Source organism: Megalops cyprinoides, chromosome 4 (genome assembly GCF_013368585.1).
Source record: "Megalops cyprinoides isolate fMegCyp1 chromosome 4, fMegCyp1.pri, whole genome shotgun sequence".
In the NCBI taxonomy this organism is placed as follows: domain Eukaryota; kingdom Metazoa; phylum Chordata; class Actinopteri; order Elopiformes; family Megalopidae; genus Megalops; species Megalops cyprinoides.
Window position 1 is genome coordinate 34894260 of NC_050586.1, and position 21435 is coordinate 34915694.

Consider the following 21435-nt stretch of genomic DNA (forward strand, 5'->3'; position numbering starts at 1 on the left):
GTAATCAGGCGATGACCTTCATTTAGCCTGTGGGCTGTAAGAGGGATAAGGCTAGTGTACGTGTGATATAACAGCGCGGAGCTCTTCAAACGCTGCTGCAGCGATCAAGCTCGAAACCTTTCGGCAAAGATCCATCTCTGGCATTTTAAACTTCAAAAGCAACCCCCCTCACCATGGGATTAGAAATCCAGGTCAGTGGAGGAGTCACTGTATTTAAGGTAATGCTACACGGTAGACACAACGACAGGACAAAAAATGGCCGCCCCCAGGCAGGTTAAGTACAATCTCATTCCAGCTCCAGTTTGATTGACAGATCTCCCTGAAGCTCGGGCAATGTTGCCCCTGAAGCAGTTCTGCGCTCTGCTTCAAGCCGTACCCCCTCTTCCCAGCCTCGGACTGTGCTCATCTGCTTCCCATTGCATAATCGTGTTCTGTGGTCGAGCGGTCTCCTCTGACCCCGAAGCATTCTTTGCGAGATTTCGAATGCTCTCGAAATGCGGGGCGACGCCGAGGAGCTCCGGCAGCGGATGTTTGGAATGCCTCTCGGTCTTGGGTTCACATGAGAGGCGCGTTATGCAACCCGCCATTGGCCTACTTGTTTCACCGAGGGCACGCTTGTTTACGTAACCCAGGCCGCTACTTCAGCGTGTCGCACGGTGCGTGCGAGACGCTCGAACAGACAGGCCGATGAAGCCCGGAAGCTCCAGCATGCTCAGTATAGCACGGTACCGGTAAAAAGAAAAAAAAGAGAGAGAAAAAATGATGTAACAACTGACTGTTACATCATACATGTGGACCGTTCTTGTTTGGAAGGTACAGGGTCATGTCTGTGCCTCTGCCGTCAAAACAAGGGCAGCTCCTCCAGCACACAGCCATATATATTGTCCGCATGGCTGGCTTCACCTCGCAAGGTTCATACAAACAGACGCGACCATGCACGGTTATTGAGATTAATATATTATTTGGTCCATTTAGCGTGCTTAACAAGAAGACATTTACAAACAGCACCTCATTGTCTCTCATTCCAACAGAGATCAGAGCACTACATCCTAGAGCTCCAAGATGCAGTTTAATCTTCTAAATGTTGTCAGACTTGCAATAAAGGCAGAGGAAAACAGTTGCCAATGGTTGTTTAAACATGCGCTTGTGACTCAAGTAATTTTTACAACACTAAAAGCTATTTTTCCATCTTTTGTTCTTTTATCCTCACCTCAAAGATGCTGCATATATGATATAAGGTTATATGCATATGTTGCTTTGTGCTTATATCACTGATGTTCCTGCTTAAAATGCTGCTGCTCTCCTCCGATTCCTTTGTAATTTCCCATAATTCCTTTCAGTCGGAAAAGGCAATTTCACTTCAACTCGATGACTTCTGACAGGACTCTTATTGGGACTTGCGTGATCAATGCTGATGGGTAAATGTGAGTGTATGGCAGAGGTCAGAGGATTATAAGACCCGTCTTGATAAGGCTCTACACACATGATCCTGTAGATTCATCTTTAGTCCATGAGTCAATCTGAGATGTGAGGGACATGTGGGGCATGAAATATGATATAATTCTGGAGTAGAGTGGAAGGGGTCTTGGCACTATAAAGTAAATTGAATAGACGCAGAACACACAACAGCACTGTACTGTGGTTAGCTTCACCAAGTCCTTAGTTTGACTCAGCTTTGTTTTGTTAAGAAAAAGGCAAACAGATGATAAGAAAGAGGACCTAACTGAAATCATTAAAAGACTGAAAACGTAACTCAGTGCAACAACAATTATTTGAACAGAATTGCGCCGGAGAGTGAAAAACAAATTAATGATAATTACATACGCCTTTGTCACCATGAAGCAATAAAAAAAAACAATCCTAATGTTCTATGTGGGATTGTTCCTCTTGCACAGACAGAGTGGGAGGACCTGCCAAGAATGTGTGGGCAGATGTAAAATGTCTGTCCTTACAGATTCTAAAAATGCTAATTTGTCCCAACAAACTGTCAGACAATCAGGATTCCATCAGCGAGGACTCACTGCTTGAAGTAGACTGGCTTTAGTCATTTGTCATTTTCTAAGTAGTGGTGAACTTCCTTACTAACACTTGCTCTCCTGAATGTGCTTTAAGTCACAGTACCCTATTAAGCCGGTATGTACTGGGAAAATACTTGGTAACAACTTGTAGTTGTTTATAACTGTTGCATGTTTTACCCTGTTATTACGCAATATTTCCAAATGTTCTGCCATAAAACATCCTGTCCTATGTTACTATCAAGTAAGCATGGGAAATAAGTAAAAAATGTACAGTACTTTGAGGAAACAGACAGAAACTACTGATAAAGATTATGCAGCTATACAGCTGCAAGCATTACAAAGTAGTTTCCTCATAAATGGCTTCTTAATGTTGTGCTATGAAATGCAGAACTACTAACATTTCCCTGCTGAAAGTCACTGGCTCCGCCCCTTCAGAGAAAGTACTTTTGTTCCCATCCAGAAATATATTCCAGGCGTGCTGGGAAGACTCACAATGCCCACTAGTGCTCACGCTTTTGACAATGTCAATCACAGATGACAGAAGGATGAGAGGGTTCGCCATATGAGTCACCATCACCCAGGGCAACAGGCTTCATACAGAGGAACCTGCTTCTGCCCGGGTGGGACAGCGATCACAAAACAGTCCATCTCCATGGATATGCCCACACGCATCTCTTAGTAAGCAAACAACAGGGGCAAGCCACGTCTAATGGTCCGGATCACCACCGTTAGTTTGTAAAAAGGACGTTTAAAGATTACCACGGTCTTGTTTTTTAATTCACCAATGACCATCAGCACAATAGTGAGAGATTCTCTTTGCGCCACATGTGAATCGGTCTGCAGGAATGCGAAACCCAGTCCGATTTCAACAGGTATTCACTGTTTAACTCCCTGGCAACATTAGGCTGGTCTGCCTGTGAATTACACCCACAGAGTGCTTGACTGTAATGGTAAGAGAAGCACTGTCTCCTCTCATCCTCCCATGGTCAGACAGCAATGCACACAACCTAAACAGTGCCACTAAAGTGGTCAACTGCATAAACCATGTTTCCCACTGTACACTGCAAAATACTTTGTGATGCCACACACATTCAGACTTACAGTTTGTATTGTACGTTCTTCAACTGCTGGAGTTTAACATTGGCATGATGTACCAAATACATCTGAAATTGACACGTTAAGAATCCCCAGCCAAAAAAAACTTTACTTCTAAAACAACACTTCGGGATAAGTTTTGAGGATGAAAAGGTGACAGTACACTTCCTCTATTTATTTCTGGAAAAGACCGCATACTGCACACTGCATGTCCCTCCAATGAGTAAAAAACACACTGAAGTACATTTCAGTCATTGGCTGACAACTGATGTGGTCAGGATTCATTAGGTCAAGTTATTCATACACTCATGGAGAAAAAAATGAAACCTTCAGCTTGCTCTGTTGCTGTAATTAACATTTCAAGATTCAATAAAAACAAAATGACCATTGAGGATAAATACATAATGATGTATTTAACCTCAAATGGGCTGATGTCCATATTAAAAATGACAAAGCTTTTCCCGTGTAATTTATTGAGAATTTTGGATTTTGTAACTATGAAGAGATTGTTTTCATCAAAAGTATAGCTGAATGAAAACTTGAATGAACCAAGTAGCCTATGACCATAGCTGGATTTAGAAGTGTTTCCTTCTCTCTCCAGAATGTCATTTCCTTCTCTTTTTTGCACAGTACCCTGATATAGTTAGAGCCACTTTTATGACTCATAACATGCTATTGGGTCCGAGTAACATTGAATTCATTCGTGTTTGCGTGTGTGTGCTCCTATGTGTATGGAGCTTTGTGTGTACTGTACTGCACTGTGTGTGGACACAACTTGTACTGTACTCTGTATGTGCGTGCGTGCGTGCAGGTGCCCATGCGTGTGTGTGAGTGTGTGTGTGTGTGTGTGAGTAGAGTCAGAGTGCAGGCCTTACTGTGAGTTAATGCCGTGTGTGATGTCTCCCTCTCCCCGATCCTGTCCTCCCGGCCCTCTGCACCATGACACTGTGTTCCATTGGTCACGCTGCAGTGACACCAGCCGCCCCAGCTCCAGCACCTGTCCCAGCTTCGCCCAGCACCCCTGGGGGGGCAATTAAGGCCCAGGACAGTCTGTGGCTCTCTCTGGAACAAAGATGTTCCAACTCTGGGATGTGTCCAACTTCATGGATGGGTGAGCCACTGGTTGGGGCACTTTTCCACTGAAAAATACCATGTATTTAACTGCATTTTTACGTATTGTGCAGGCTGCGCTGATCTGATCTGACACAGCCAGAGAATTTTGATAATAATGAAAAAATTCTGAACCACTGAATAATTGCAGGACTTTTGGATCCCGTTTCAATGAAAAGAAAAGCACCTTTCTGTGTGACCTGCATCATTGTTACACATAATACTACATATTCAAACACAAAGTACATTGTGCCTGTGAGGTAGGCTATTTTTTGACCTGTCATTGAGTATGACACTAACAGAATATGCATTTCTGAATGACACTTCTGAATTGTTAACAGATTGAAGCTCTACCAATATCACTTCACAGACAGGTTCTTCAGCATCAATTTTAAACACAACAACCACTGTTGATAGTAGTCAAACATGATATTGCACCTTGTTATAACCAAGATGTCCATACTCAGGTGTTGTATTGGTTTTCGTTAGAACGTGCTCACAATATACCACAGCATCAGAAAGATGTACTTTTGCTCCCAGGTTTCACTTTTACATTGGAAAAGCACTCAGGTCTTAGCAGAATCCTTCCCAACAGGGTACCTAGATTATTAATGCCTCTGTAATCTGAATGTAATTGGCCTCGTCTTTCACCGGAATGCTTCTTAGCGGCGTAGCCTGAAAACTCATTTGGCTCAGAAATCCTCAACTGGCAGCTGGGCCGTGTGATATCTGTCTCTGGTGATCGATTCACTCACACGTATATCCCGAATCAATCGCGGACCCTGAATTCAAAAGACGGGAACGGCGCACTGAGCTCCCAGTGACATCAGCAACACACGGATATCGTCATTTAATTACGTTCTCACGCGGCGATCGAATTGGATCCCGGAGCGCAGGGAGAGAGACCCCTTAGAGTCCTCTTATCCTACTACGCACGTGATATTAACATATAAGAGGATATCTGAAACACAGCCAGTGGCAGCATTCATTTCCATCTGGGAGAAGATATTATTAATGTAGTGATTGAGGAGGACGTACTGTAGAGAGCCGCATGCCTGTGGTGAAACAAAACATTAAATAGAGTAGAACTCTCAGGGGGATGTGGTCCCTAGTGGAAATGGACAAATATCTATTATGCACAAATATCAGGTAGAATCAAACAAACCTTAGGACGGGGGCGCCAAAATTTGGGCTGGTCCAGTGATACCTCATTCAAGGCGAGCACAACTGGAGAGTGTTTCACATTGATAATTAGTATCTAGCTTACTCTTTGTCTCTATAACTAACGTGAAATCCAAGACTTTGCCTTATTTTGGAATGCGTCACGCAGTAGTGAAATGTTTGTGTAGCTTTTAAATTCCTCTTTGTCTATGGTATTAGAAGGAGACTGCTGCATTAGTACGGCTATGAATGTAATCCACAACAGCTGGAATTCAGAGGCTGTGCTTTACTGCAACGTGGCGCTCTGCTACTGCAGGTATTTTAAAGGGGAGAGGAAAGGCAGTGAGACAGGTGGAAAGAAAATAATATCTTGAATAAAATAGAAAAGCTAACAGTGTTGAAGGCAGTTTGGGATGAAAAATATCAAAAAATATCAAATATCATTATTGTTATTATGGTTATTTTTTTCACAGTTCTGACAGAATTCTTTGTTTTATTTATTATCTGTTTTATTGAAGATGGGTCAAAGAACTGCACTGCAGATAGCCAGTCAGTTTATTATTTATCAAATACGGTAACGTATAACAATTTGATGGTCTCTGTCAGGAGCATGCAAACAAGAGAGGTGACCAAAGCATCCCAGCTTCCACAAACAAGCCACGTCACTGTCGTTTGCCGTTGCTTGCCAATGTCCATGCCTGCAATCTCCTTTACACACTCTCAACAAGTGCTGCTCCAAAGAACAAATCAGAAACTAAATGAACGACCCCGTGTGGCAGTTGCTTAGCTTCCCAACCGACACATTAATTATTTCGTATTTCAAAAAAAATGTGAACACTTGTTATTCAAAGATTCCCTCAGTTCACGTTCAGTTCATATGTATATTAATACTTAAGTTGAAACCATGTGGTGTGCGCGTGACAGGTGCTCTCTGAACACAAATAATTTACACAGAATCTAAACTGGTCCTTGTCGGGGTGAACGAGAGTTCAGCCGCCAGCAAAAGCGTGGCATAAAAAGGAGGGTAACAAAATGTATGTTTTCTTACAGTTACTGTCGTGATAATGTTAGGATTGAGACTGAGTTCTGTATGTCTCGCTGAAGGATATCCTTGCTCTTGACAGTGGCTGTTGGTGCTCTCCAGTGTGTTTGCCGGCATGGCTCTATTTTTAACATTTGTTTCAGTCCATAATGCATAAAAATAGCTCCATTCAGAGGACAATGGACTTGTTTAGCATGCCTATTAATCTCATAAAATAACAACGGAGCTCAACATTGTTACAAACAGTGGACATATGATTGGTTTCTAGTTGCATGTCACTAGATATTTTGGTAAGAGGGACCAAAAGAATTTAAACAATTTGAACAGCAGCATGTTGCTCTGACAATAAAGCCACAAACAACAACGAAACTAACCAATGCGCGCATCTGAACGGCATCTCACAAAACCGAAAAGGCAGGACACAGGGCATGACAGAATAAATAACTTGTATAAACAGTTTGGGCAAAATGGGATCAATAAACTATAAACAATAAAAATGTGGCAACAGTTTACTGACCTATATGATAATAGACAACAGAGGAGACAGCTGTTCTTTATATACAAGAACAACTATGTATTCAAAAGTCAATCAGTGGACTGTGTGTGCTATGCTTTTACAGTTCGCACACAGTTTCGTGTGTGCTGACCCGTTTCAATTACACGCTCCCTTTTCAAGACTTTTGTGTTGCATTTTGTTGGCTCAGTTCTAGGGTCACAAACGGATTTTTTGTTTTCTTCCTTTAAGATGGAAGTTGTTAAAAAAAATAACAAGAAATACTTTTTTAAAGGAATCAAAAAGTGAAATGTTGTTGCACTCCCCTGTTAGCTGCACTAATCCGTGCATCAAACTAGTAGTGATTGGAAAACTCAAATGAATTCTCCAAAGATGACGATAAGTAAAAGATGTAATATTTACCCACCAGCATGCAAATACTGTTTGCTCTGATACCTCTGAAAGATATGTCAACAACAGGGAAGAGTGTGCTGGAGCATGCCTGCAAATTTACACAGAATTATCCTGTAGTACAATTTAACAAATGACTTAACAAATCTAATCTTACTTAAGTGGGAAAAACTCCTTGCTTGCCATAGGCCACACACCGACATGAATAAAACATAGTTCTCGAACAAAAAAAAGAGCAGATCTTAACTCCTTCGAGGCAACTATCCCATTTTTTTCTCTCAGCTAAAACCACACTGTTTCATTGAGGTAAGTAGTTGCCTTAATTGTACAGATTCTACATATCTGAAGGTGGTAACTGGTTGACTATTCATGAATACCTATCAGAGCCCACATCCCTTGGGTTAAATTCAAGATGGTATTTTGCTGATTTATAGCCAAGGTTAAAGGATTCATCTGGCGCTTCCACTCTTTACTGCAGTTCAGATTTAAAAAGCACAGTGGAAGGTACCAGGTAAGGACCTTGAAATACTTCTGCTGTTGGCAAACACTCAATGTTCTTCTCAGAAGCCAATATGTTTCCAAAGATAGTATCAAAGGAGTTATTAAAGATCAAGACAAGATTAGGAGATTAAGAGAGTGGCAAAGGAGGCCATTCGGTAAACGCTGTGAGCCAAAGTAGCAAAGGGGCATTATTTGGATTTGTGAGGTCCCTGACTGAAATGTTAAATCGGGCCTGACCTGGGATTATTCAAGTGCTGCTCTAGTTTTCTCTTCCTGTGACCATGCTGACTGTGACACAGGGACACAGAGCATGATCCGAGCTGTGATCACAGTGATGCACCGGGCAAGAACTGGCAGGTGTTCTTTGCATCTCAGAGCAGAAGCCACACATCTTCTTCCCTGACTCTAGATCTGTTGATCTGAACTACCGCTAACCTAAATGTAAAGTTCAGTATGGTGTTGATGCATAATTATAAAAAGAAACATGATCAAATGATACCTTTTTGAACTCAGGGCGCTGGAATTGGAATCCAGAAGTTATGAATAGAAACATTTTCCTAACATTAGTGTTATTCAACTCCATGCATTTATTGAACAAATGAGTCATTGCATACGTATGTCATACAAGGTAGCAGCATGAGTCACAGTCTTGTAGAGCTAGGTTATAGTCACTGCTATGCATAGGCCAAGAGAATTCATAAGCTGCCAGTTCTGAAAGGAACCTTCTGATTCACTGAGTGCAATTCAGCAACGCTCCTCTATTGCCTGTTATTGAAAAAATACTGTGATGGTATTTATGACCTTGCATGTTCAAAATCCAAACTACCAAAAGGAAGGGGGACTACAGAACAAACCTGTTGTAAAAACCTGAAAGATTCCAGAATAAAACCTTTTCCTCTGCCAGTGTTTCACGTGATCGATGGGTAACTTCCAAGACGCTGTGGCCACGTCTCTTTTCTTTTGTCTATAATTAAGACTGTCTGCTGCTTTTCTTTTGTTGTTGCAGCTAGACACGCCCACAGGGTTGCCAATTCATTGTGTTACCACCTTAGGGGGACTCAGAACATCCCAGTGGCTCGGCTCTGAACACAAAGAGAATAATGTGTCCCCAAGAAACAATCAGACCAATCTCGCGAATCTCTCGAAGGAGCCGAACACAGCAGGACACTCCACAATCTAATGGCTCGGCTTTGATCCGCTCAACAGGAAGTGAACGCCACACAAAGAAACGTAATGCAGCAGACATGGCATTGATTATGTAAGGGGACCATATTGCAATGCTGAATGTGGGGAGAACTGGGTTAAGGCGGCCCCTTTGTTCCTCGTTTGTTCGACATCCCACAGCCCGTCCCATGCGATGACTCACGCAGCTCTTGAGCATGGCCTTTGCGTGGAGTCCGGAGGCTGCTGTGGGAGTGCGCACTGAGCGAGTCAGAGATGAAACTTAATTCACCGTTTTACAGTGCGGAGCTTTAACCTCCGGGTGTCCTGGCGCCCCGCGACCCTCAGCTCCTCTGTAAAACGCCATCTGTGCCTAGCAGCGACGGCTACCAAACTTTAAACATGAGCTCACATTTCTTCAGATATTATGCGCAATCCGCTCCCTCTCATTTTCAGCAGAAGCCCCTGTCTAGGTTTAATAAGATAACACATTATATTTGGCTTAATCTGCTTAAAGTGTTCAGAGGTATCTTATGGTGTCATTTCCGAAACAGGGACCGTAAGTCACTAAGCCAATTTCATTTCCTTTTGGATTACGGGATTTGAGGCATGCAAATAAGAAAAGTTACCCAGAAGCGGTCCTGAGCGGAGCGAGATGCAGACAGTCAGCGTGTGTCCGCCAGCGCTGTTGCCCTACAGCTCGGAAAGCCATCTTCATGGATACATACATCAGAGAACCCCGTCATCAAAGGCTGTCCCTCCTGCCAGCCCTGCCTGCTCAGAGTGTGACAGTCGATTGTCTGTGAACTGCCTGGATTACAATATGACTGCTGTGGCTGTGATTCCTAATGTACTGGTCCCCAGAGAATGCAATATCCAGTGCACAGGCATCATTTCTCCCGCTTCTTTTAATGACATTATAATGTACTATTATGGGCACAATGCAGAGCCTGTAGCATGTTACTTTCATTGTAATGTAAGAAAAGAGTGATTGTTTCAACAGTCTCTTCATTGCTGATATTACAAAGTCAGGCTGAGTAACCTTCAATCTTCCTGTGCTTGTGAAAGTATCTCTTTGCCCACAGAGTTTCACATCAACATCATTTGCCAGCATCATAGTACCATTAATATCAGTGAAAAGACCTTTTTTGGCCAAAATGTTTTTGTGAATAAAAAAGTACCAAAACATTGCAGAGCTGTGCTTATAATTTATTTATTTATTTATTTGACTACTTTCATACCTAAATTTTCTATCACTAAATACTGCACACATTTTCAAAGAATTCACTCAGTTCTCCTTTTTCTTTTCAATAACAAAAAGGAGAATTAAGCAATTTTAATATCTTCAACATTTGTCATTTGAGTCAAGTCAGCTATCAGCATTAAACACAGAGGAATACTGTGAGCACCTCATAGTACCATCTGACAAGAGTTTCCAGCTGACTGGTTTCTGTTATCTTTGGAGAAATCCATTGTAAAAATGTACTTTTTATCTAGTCATATGTCAACTGGAATTATAATTTGACATCAAATATGAAAAAAAGAATTTGGTATATTGGACAATTTGTTTTAACACCTCACCAGAATGTGTAGTAAAACAACTGGCTGGTATAAGATGCCACAGAAGTCTCCCCGTATAAGCAGAGTGAATAGCTGCAAGTCATTGCATATAACCTCTGATTGTGTTTCGCAGTTTAAAGCAAGCGCAGGGAATTAATTTGGAGGTGTCAAAGCACCGGCCATTCACCCGTAAAGAACGCCTGAGGAAAACAGCCACCGTCAGCACTTTATCAAGGCGCTCCCAGATTCAGGAGTAGCACATCGGCGGAGGAAGGTCACTCTCCCCGAGTTTATGACTCCGGCACTTTGGATTGTGCGTTACGTGCCGAACAAACAGAAGATATTTTGTTTTGGCAGGACGCCTCGGTGTAAATCATCGGCGCCCGTGGCAGCCAGTCTGTTCATCACTGAGGCAAAGGACAGGAGGGCCAAGGTCGAGCGTCCGGTGCCGATTCTTCTTCATTTGTGACTTAATGTCCTTTCAGCTTCTGGGACGGTAGCATTAATTATGTCTACCTGCATGAGTGCAGGTGGTTTTTGACAATGTTGTTGCAACACCTGTCCCATATAGATCTCTTTTTATTTGAGAACCAATGTGCTCCAGAATGACATTAAAGTGTCATAGAGGCCCAGGTATTTGAAAGCTTACATTTAATTAACTGAAGGACTAATTTCTCACAGCTTGCAAAGGGATGTTTGTTTTCAAATTTATTGTGATGTGCCGTCATAACTTTCAGTGGAGGTTCTGGACATATGATTCATTTTCATGGTGTAAGCAAGAAATGTTGTGTAAGAGCCATGAAAAGCACTTTAAAAAATGTTCCCTCAAAATTCAGGACAAAGTGCGTAGTAGCTTGATTGCATCACGGCCACCGTTTTAGTTGGCCCACCACTTTCATGTTCCAGTAAGCACTACACTTACTGATAATCATTGTAAGGACAGAGAACGATATTCAGGTGGACGGAAATGGAAAGAACCATAAGAGCTTCCATGTTGTGTCATGTTGAGTACAGTGTAAATGTATTTAACATATTTTACAGTTCTGACCTCTAATGTAAGCTATACGCTGTCTCACACATTTCTACTCAGAAGAGGTGGTGTACACTGAGGTTGGAGAGTGTATGCAGTCTGGATTTGGTTCTGTGCTGCACTTCAGTCAGAGTCTGATTTCAAACATTTCCATTGAGCATTACAGACATTATATAAACTCCGCTGAGCATTTGTATTCATTTTAAATAATCACACTTGGTTTGAAATGAACCACCTCAGCAGCTAATTAACACTGTCATTCTACCAAAGCCATAAAAAAGATTTTTTTTCTGAGGGATTTGCACACATTGTGAGAGCTCTACGATGGGGTTTAAAGCGTGAGCCATATTGCTTCCCTCACATGATGAATAAACGCACTGCTCCAAGCATTGGGCACACAGACGGGCCAGTTAAAGATCCTTTTCAGGCTGTGTTTCAGCAGGAGGATTTCAGCTTTTATGCCGGAGTTTAGAGGAGTTTGCAAGCAGGAGGCAACTAGTCAGACATCAGATTTATCTGAAGACACATCTTCAAAAAACAAAAAGCTATGGCTCAGTCCCCCGTGTAAACCAATCCAGGCGCGGTTTCCACAGCCCTCAGAGAGGAAGGATACCTTTCAATGCTAACTACTGACATTCGCTCCATGCGTGCAGCAGCCTCCATGTTGCTGTTTTTGATATTAGCGTGTGAGAAGAGACACGGCACATGCCTCGCCCATGTTCTCTTACGTAAGCGAGGGCCCACGGAACGCTCTGCCGACCGCGCCTCTGATCACAGCTGATTGGGTGGGAGCAGGGGGCACAGAGGCCACAAAGGGGCTTAGCGGGGGTCTCTCCAGTTGTGTAACCTCTATATCCTGACTAATTGATCTGAGGAAGGCAGACAGCCACAAATAAGAGAACATTACAAAGGCTGACGGGTAAAAAAAGCCTGTAGCTCTTGAAATCGTTGCACGCGGCTCTCTACATTGCTCAGAAGAGTCCCGAGCTTTCTCGGAATGAAAACCCATCTGCTCACGAGTCAGAAAAGGCTGCTTTCATACAACACGTGATGTGGTCAAAATGAAACACAGACTGATGCACGTGCAACAAACCCATTTCTGCAAGTCGTCCCTCTTGACTGCATTTTGCATGACCTGAGAGGACATCTGTTCCAGTCATTGTCTTTGTGATTAAACTAAACTTAGCATGTTGTTGTGTGTGCATGCAAGTTTTAATTATGAAAAGAAATCTAATTTGAACAGAAAACATCACTGAAAACAGTTTGAGGGCTACTCATTCCTCCCACATGGAGGCTGGCTCTAAATCTGAGTTAATTTAAGCTTGTCTTACTTTTTACTTAAGTATGTTGGTAAGATAAGGACAAACCTCAAGCGCAGCGCTCTTGTAAAAGAAAAAATTTTCAAACTTTCAGAATATGAACTTGATAAAGGTATACCTAATTAACATGATCAGCAGTGTTAGGTCAAATGTGGAATGGACCTTCGGTGACTTTGAGAAAAAAATCAAATGAAATAAAATGTATGCATACAAAACCACACAGGCAACTGCATCCTTAAGGCATGTAGCCATTACTTGCGGCTCTCTAGCTTGGTGAGTGTTTCTAGCGGGAGAGCTGTATTCCACGTGAGAGGACCCAAGAAATCTCTGTGATACTGTAGGTCCCAACAATCTGAAAGAGGCTCTTCCAAACCTGCCCCAAAATCTTCCCCTGACCTAAATGCTCAGCGACACATCAGTCTGGATTAGTGAAGCGCAGTGGCTTCATCTGGTCGAAGCGGTGCATGCTGCTTTCCCTGTTCCTCAGAGGCGCTGCGCTGCACCCCAGTCCTTTTGGTCTACATTTAGAAACATGGTTACTGCCACCGGAAGCTTGTGTGGTCCGGCGCCGGGGACAGCCTCGGAGCGCCGTGGCAACCCGAACGCCCCCCGGTGGGCCTTGGCGTCTGCGGCCTTTCGTTACAGCCAGGGCGTTTTAACGCCCGATCCAACTGCTCGGGGCGTCGGCTCAGCCATCTCAGCTCCCCTCGGTTGCGAGAGCGACAGGCAGCTCTGCTAAACCTTCTGCAACACAGGCCCGCAGAACCGGAGCTGCACAGTCTTGCTCTACTGGATACAACACGTCTTCTGAGAAAACTCCACCCCGGACCAAAGTCTAGGGGTGCTACACTTCTGTGTGCAAGTGCCATGGTGTCACTGGGGTGCTTTGAAGAGAAGATACGTGAGGTCAAATCATACTATGGTCTTTTTCCTAAAATCAGATGGAAATTCCAGATGCAGAAACATACCTTCACTACATGCATAGTGAACCGGATCCTCACAAGCTGTAAAAATACACCCCATAAGCCCTGTCCTCACAATACACATAGACTTTTCAGCAGCGCGGTGAACTTTGTGTCCCCCGATGCCCGGATTCTGGGCATGTTTCTGCTGTCACTGTCTGGAATTGGAAACACTGCATGGTAACACAGAAGCCACAGTGCACAGTCAACAGGATGTGGGAGTCAGTGGTTTGCAAAATAATTGTGATTAGATTTCTGTGCGAGTTCACCTCTCTCTCAAAGGACACTGTGGTGTTGTGGAGTGAGAGAAATAGAACACGAAAATGCAATCTGTCAAATTTATTACACGGATACAACGCAATCTGTCAAATAGAATAGATGGTTGGAACACAGTCTGTTTGAGAGATTACCAATCCATACAGAATTATAAGAAAACATCCTTTTATTTTGAAGCAAAACAAAACGTATAAATATCCTAAAACCACATAGTGCAGTGTGCTACAGTGTAAAACAACAGAGGCGGACAACTTTACACAAAGAAGACCTTCTTTCTAAAAACCAAAAATAACATTGAAATTAGAAGGTTTACTCAACACAAAGGAGAGAATTCCTTAGGAGGAGTACATTGGCAGGCTTTTGAATGACTGGTGTGCAAGGGATATTTTGCAACGTGGTCAGTGACTTGGACGGTGTATTATGGCAGCAGCTACAGCAAGCCACAACACATTCAGATGCCCGTGGCACCGCTGGTGTACTGTTCCAGTCATTGCCTATAGAGGGAACATGTCTGAAACCAACCACAATCATACTCAGGTGGCCCAGTTTCTGTGTTACCATGGCAATTTAACTGTTATATATGACATGTGGTAAACATGTTAGATGTTTAATGAGTGGCAGCTCTGGAATATGCTAGCCTGAACCCTGTGAAAGACTGAACCTCCAGAGAATTCTGACAGCAACAATTTTACCTTACATCTTTCTAGCGCTGTAATGCAGATTGTGGTACTTTTGAAACACAAAACTTTCATCATATTTCATGTATTTTTCACACACGTTAGTGCTGTAATTTGATACATATACAAACCACAATATGTTGCTGCTACACAAAATTTCTTCTCTCAGAGGCAGCAACCTTTTTCACCATGTGATGGTCAAAATACTGTTTTAGTAAGCAGCTGTTTTAGGGTTAATAACATTTTCACAATATCACACCACTGCATCATTTTTGGGACAACTTCCTTATCTCAAGAGATTAAAAAAATGTTCATTTGAAAAAAGTTGAGATGAATATTTGTAAGGCCAGACTTGCTTGAATTTAAATGCAAAGAAGCGTGTTTCTGAAGCCACTGGGCGAGAGATAAAAAGTGCCTCTAATTGGTGGAGTGAAGAGATGTTTTCTTACCAAAGAGCAAACATTCATTAAAATTCCAGAGCAGCAGACCACACAGACAGCTCTGCTATCCTGTTGCCATGGGATACCCTTTTCTTTTAACAAGCTCAGGTTCCTGGTCAATTATGAGTTTGAGGGACACGGCAACAAATGACCATGATTAAAAAAAAAAACATATCACTCGTCATTTTTTCATTCAGACTTTAAAAATGTCATGTATGTAAATAGAGGGGGAGTACTTGTGCAAGCCCCTCCCACTTTCTCCTCCCCTTAGACTGCCAAAATTTACAATGCTGGAAAAAAAAAGAATTCTGATATACAGAAAATATGCTAAATATTTATGGTCACACAGGTCATTCCATTGCAACAGATTCTCTCAGATTTGAGGAAACTCCAGTACACCTAACCTATCCTTGACAATGAGCGTGGCTGTCCACTGGCATCAAGTCAATGCACGCTGTTAACAGGAACACACAACACCAACACAGCAGCCGTGTGCTCTGAAATACCGCCCAATCCCTCCGGGTTTCGACTTAGCGGGAAGACAAGGAGACAATAGCCTTCGGTATCTGTAGTAAACCCATTCAGACAAGGCACTGTATTCTACACAATGCTCATATTGTACGTACTGTAACAAAGTCATAAAGGAGAGGGGTCTGGGGGAGCTAATGAGACATGCTTCATTCCCTCTTGTCTCCTTAAAAGCATTGACGGCTCGATTTGAGAAAGGTGAGCGGCTGAATGATTCGCTCCGTGTTGAGGGGAACAATGACATGTAAAAATCAATTTGGATTCCGCACTTTTATAATTGAATTAATCCTTAAAGCCCAGCTCATTGGAGTTAAGCCCTTTTGCGATGATATTGTAGGAGGCTTCCTCTGGCTATTCCAGTGAGAAATGGTATTGTTCCGCATGCATATGTTAGCATAATCCACTGTTAGCCTCATGGCTGATCCACCTGTGACTCCACGCCTCTGCGCGTACCCTGGATAAGCAAAGATTTCATTAGCAAAAGCAAACTATGATGTTCAGTGAGCAGAAGGAATGGTAAAATGATGACCCCTGTCCCCCAGACACACACACACACACACACACACAGTGCTTGCTGTATTGTATTCCCTCAGGAAAAAGCTGTAAATCAGGAATGGCATCCTGATTCCCTCTTTCTCCTTCTTTTGTTTTTTCGTTAATAAAAGATGCCAAATGGATAGCCTCGCCTCTAAAAGGATTGGCATGCCTGAACTGGAAGCCTACTTGTGTAAAACACAAATGAGAAGCCTGGCAGTGGAGGGAGAGAGGAAGAGAGAGAGAAAGAGAGAGAGAGAGAGAGAGAGAGAGAGATCTGATGCACCGCAGGGCCGATCCAAAGGAGCACCACCAACACATGCCCCACCTGTGAGGGGCATGGAGAGACGTTCTGGCACACCCAGCGCCAGCTGGAGTCCGAGATCTGCTGAAAACGCCGCGCACCAGAAACAAAGGAGCCCTCCTAATTACTACGACCCCCGCGGGAGCCGGGAGAGACGGGGGAGAAAGAGACGAGTTTATTGTTTTCTGATAAATGAGAAATGAGCTCCTTTAAATCTGCAGGCTCCATTATAGGGTCCAAAGCTGCGAGATTAAAGAAGCCATTTGCCAGTTGGCAGGCCCGCGCATTCCTTTATGAGACAGACCCACTTTCCTCTAATATATCTATCTAGCCAAGCCAGGGATGCTTAATTATTTCCTTTGTCGCTGCTAATTGGGTTTTTGTGATTCCTGCCCCTATCGCTCACATTTCCCAACAACACGGAGGCAGTGAGTACAGTGACTTGAGTGTGTTAATCAAAAGTGGACACTGCCCAGTGCAAGTCAAGCCTGTATTGTCTTCCTGTCGACAGCATGTTGAGAAGATACGCTGCTGTAAATATGTGGATTACAGTGCATTCATTATCATTCATTCTTGATATCTTTGCTCGTTTGAGAGTGACAGACCCCTTTCCATGCAACACGCGCACTCCTTGACAGACAGCACATACAGTAGTTGTGTAACAGTGAAAAGGATAGGTGGTATACAACACATTCTTCATTATTTTGACACACATGTACAAGCAATGTTGTGCATTTCTGAAAGAGGTTCAGACTGCTTTATCATCCTCCAATGAGGATATCCTTTCCACAGCTTGCAGACAAAATAAGACAGCCCAGGTAATAACATAAGGATACACAACAGAAATATACTGAAAACATGCAAAAACCAGCAGACTCAGGCAGGGGAATCTTGCTGTTAAGGCTCTGCTGACAAGACAAATGGAAAGTGACCTTGAATTCACATCTGTTCTTTTCTGCCAGCAAACTGAAGTCAAGATTTGTTCATGGTTATAGATGCCATGATGCAAGTTAAGTTAAAAACTTACAAAGAAAACACTAAAGTTCATACGCACTCTGGTGTTGTTACACTGTTCTGATTTTCACCATTCAATATATATGTATATTTTTGCTTTTGTAAATACATTATTTTCATGTATTATGATTCATTTATTTGTCAGATACTCTTATCCAGACAGAAAACCTACTTTAAATTCAAGCAAACAAATAAAGTCATTGTTTTAACATACAATCCATAACAATTATGCCTAAGAGCAACATACATCATACTAACACACGCACAGAGTAACACTAATCTGTGAAAGAAACCTTACATTACATCATTGTTTGGGCAGACAAGAGCTGAATTATTGTGTGACATATTAACACACTCATATCCCCTTACTGCTCTCTATAAGAACAACATTATGAGACATCGAATTACTCTCAGAGTAAGTGAAGATGACGGACCATTGGTAAACATAGGGCCAAGTTCTAGGAATGCAGGTGAAGTCACATATTCTTAGGATGAGGAGCAATTAGAAGACATGCTGTCTCATGGGTGGACATTCAGCAATTTTCTCTTCATATTGCAGTATGTTTGTATGAATCAGTGAATTAAATCTAAACAGGTGCAAGTCATCAATCCACGTTTTTCCCCAAGCACGTAATGAATCTTACATGTTTTCTGAGATATATCTGCTGCCTGACCTGTACTTTCATGCAGGTAAATTAATGACACCAATGGATCGTTCTTTTACACATCATTATTTGGCTCTTTCATAGGAAGAAGAATCAAATATTTCATCATTTTTGTAGAGACAAGAATGTGTAAACCGATTAAAGTAATTAATCTTATGCTGAAAGTTTCATGAAATATTTCTTCACAAGTAAAAATATTTCCCTGTAAATGCTGTACATTCCTGCATTACAGCACTGCCTAACATAGCCTAACACAGAAAAAAGTATATGCCTTATAACTTTATGGGGAATATCACTGCATAGTGCACAGTTTATAAAGCCAGCATATATTGCTGATACCAGAAAAAACACTATAGGCCCAGTAATGCCAACTTCCAATCAGCATGTAGACTGTTGAAACATTGTACTTACCCTTTTGTGGTCACATGCTGGTTTCTCATTTGTCAATGTCCCAAAGATGGTTGGCTGAAAAATAAATAAGAAGAAATTACATAATTACATTAGGCCTAAATTACAGCCAGTGAGTGGATACATTTCGGATTTCTTTCTGAGTTATATTGACACTTGACACTTCCGCTAATTGGTATGTGTGTGTGGAGTAATTACACAATAACTACTTGATTACAGTATAATTATCCATCAGTAAGGAGTTGAAAACTTGTATATCCAATTAGCCCAGTTTTGACCACCGAATAATCACTGTTATTACAATGCAATTACCAGTCATTTTTGGCATGCTATTCATATTCAACATTCTGCTTTTGAATAAAACTATCTTTATGTAATTACTACAGATTAAATAGTGAATCTGAATGTGGAGTTCAGCCAATTCAATGCTTTGAATTACCTTTCATCACAACCTAAAACTACCTTTGGAGAGGACAAAAAGAGATATCGATTAAACTGTGACGCGGCGATGCAGAGCTTCGATACGGCAAACTCCATTTTCGGTGAGTCGAGTTCTGCATTGCGACTCCGAGAGGAGCGAACCTGTGGCCTTCGCTTTAATACCCCAACCACAATCAGTTTTAATTACCTCTGTAAAAAACAGAAGCGTCATTAAGTTTAGACAGGTGCCTTAACTGAGAATAATGCCCGTCATCTGCATTTTATTTAGACGAGGGAGAGCCGCAGTCCGCTCAGCTAATTAAAGTCGAGGCTTTAAATAAAGAAACTGCCGACTCGGCGCAATAAAGTGCTTTCACGTGCAAGTCCGACACTGAGCGATCCAAAATAATTAGGAAAATGACATCTGAAAATCCCTGTGCTGCGCTACAAAGTCAGACACAAATGACCCACCTTGGGAGGTGGCAACCAGATAAAGACAACAGGATATGTCGACCCAACCAAGCACAAAATTAACAGCATCTCTTACAAGAGCTTGGACATGAATGCTGAATTCAGTAATGACTTTTCTCCCACATGAACAGCAGTGAGTTTACCTGCCAGACTTCGCACAGGTTCTTGAAACATCTCACAATACAACTGCTAGAATGTGACTCACAGTCAAAGGGGAATTAGATTAAGACCGAGATAAGTCACACTTGATAATAAATCGTGGAGAAGAACATTACAGTATGGTAATAAACTAAGAAAAAAATCATTAGCCTGTCTTCACCAAAACGACTCTGGCTCAGAGGAAGCTTCATCAACATATATATAGCAGAAAAGTTACATGGTGAAATAGAGGACAATTATTGATCTTTATTCAATTACACGTTTTTCCTCTGTTCTACTTCCAGTCCACAGACAATCGAAATTTTGACAAATGTGGGTTTAATATAAAAAAAATCCACCATTTATTATTATTACTGTTATAAAGGGCCTTTGCCTTGAATCAATTGTTTGTCATTTCCCTTTCTTAAAGAGGAAATACAGAGTGCCACAATGCCAGAGAATTGTATCTTTGATGAAAAATTTCCAATCATCCTTGAATTAATTTTATTCAGCCCTGGAGTGTCCTCAGTATCTAGAGAATGATAAGTCTATTTCATCAAGTGCACTTCCTCATTATTTTTCAACCGGAGAAGGACCGTTGTTTTTCATAACTCTCCTTGGACGTCAGATAATACGATGTGTCCTGAAAATGCTTCCTCACAATAAAAAGAGGCTCAAGGCTCTGGCCCACATATGGGCCCAGACCGCAACAGCAGGAAGAAGCTGAGAAAACAGTCAAAAGAGGTAAGCACAGCCCTTCTTAATGCTTGGGCTCTGTAGGAAATGAGGGGTGGAAATAAGCTGCGCTCATTTTTCGCTGTTGGTTTTTGTTCTGCGGCGTGCCACAGGAAAATCAGTTGTGACACTCCAGGGAGCCAGTGTGCGGATGCCACGTGCCCATGCCATCAGCTGGCTGTGTGCATACCACAACAAACCCTGGCCATTATTACTTTTTCCTGAAAAGCAGGAAATTTTAAAAGATAAGCCCCTAAAAACTGAGAAAATCTCTCAACCTTATCAAATGTGTATTATCTTTGAAACTTCCAATGTTCTATGTAGCGTCTGCACGACTGCGGTGCTGGTGGATGTCTGTAATCGGGTGATCAGATGACATGTGGGTAACAGCACATGTAGGGGAGTTACAGAGGGCTGTCGTCAGGTGACCACCACTGAAGCCTCTGCCCCAGATTGCACAGTGAAAAGACTGACCATGCCAAAGCACTCAAATTTTTTTGTGTGTGTGTGTGTGTGTGTGTGTGTGAGCGCACCAATGTTTGTTTTTCTTCCAAACACTGGCTGCTAAGTCATTTAAAATGCACTTTCAGTCTTTCTTCAAGTTTACATTAAAGTTCAGGCTGTTTGAATAGCACAGACGAGAATGCCTCTCACAGAGAGCAAGCTCAACTGATATGAATACGTTCTCTGTGGCAGTCACAGCCCTTTGTTCACATTACACCAGTCATAGCCTAGTCAGGCCTGCCTTTCCTCTCTACCAGGGACTGCAGACTTCAAGGCCCTCTCTGACAGCTGTACCCTCAAGCCTGTCTGACACCTTAAAGCCAGGTTCTTCTTTTCAATTCCTGATGTGAAGTGAACTCTTCAGCTTTCCCAAGTTACATGTCAAGCCTGCTTAATGTGGCTTAGATCATTCCTGTGAATCCATCCTCCACTAGTTTAATATGTTTCAGCAACAGCTC

General features: G+C 42.3%; 1 protein-coding gene across 2 annotated transcripts in view; it reads right to left on the reverse strand.

Annotated features, from left to right (window-relative positions):
- Positions 1 to 21435, reverse strand: part of rasgef1ba (RasGEF domain family, member 1Ba) — a 90962-nt gene that overhangs the window by 43176 nt on the left and 26351 nt on the right. For both annotated transcript variants that reach the window (XM_036526419.1, XM_036526420.1), the window contains one exon: positions 18713 to 18766. Coding sequence is in view for 1 of the 2 variants with exons in the window: in XM_036526420.1 (XP_036382313.1) it covers positions 18713 to 18766 (54 nt within the window). In the remaining variant the exon portion in view is untranslated. The remainder of the gene's footprint in view (positions 1 to 18712; positions 18767 to 21435) is intronic.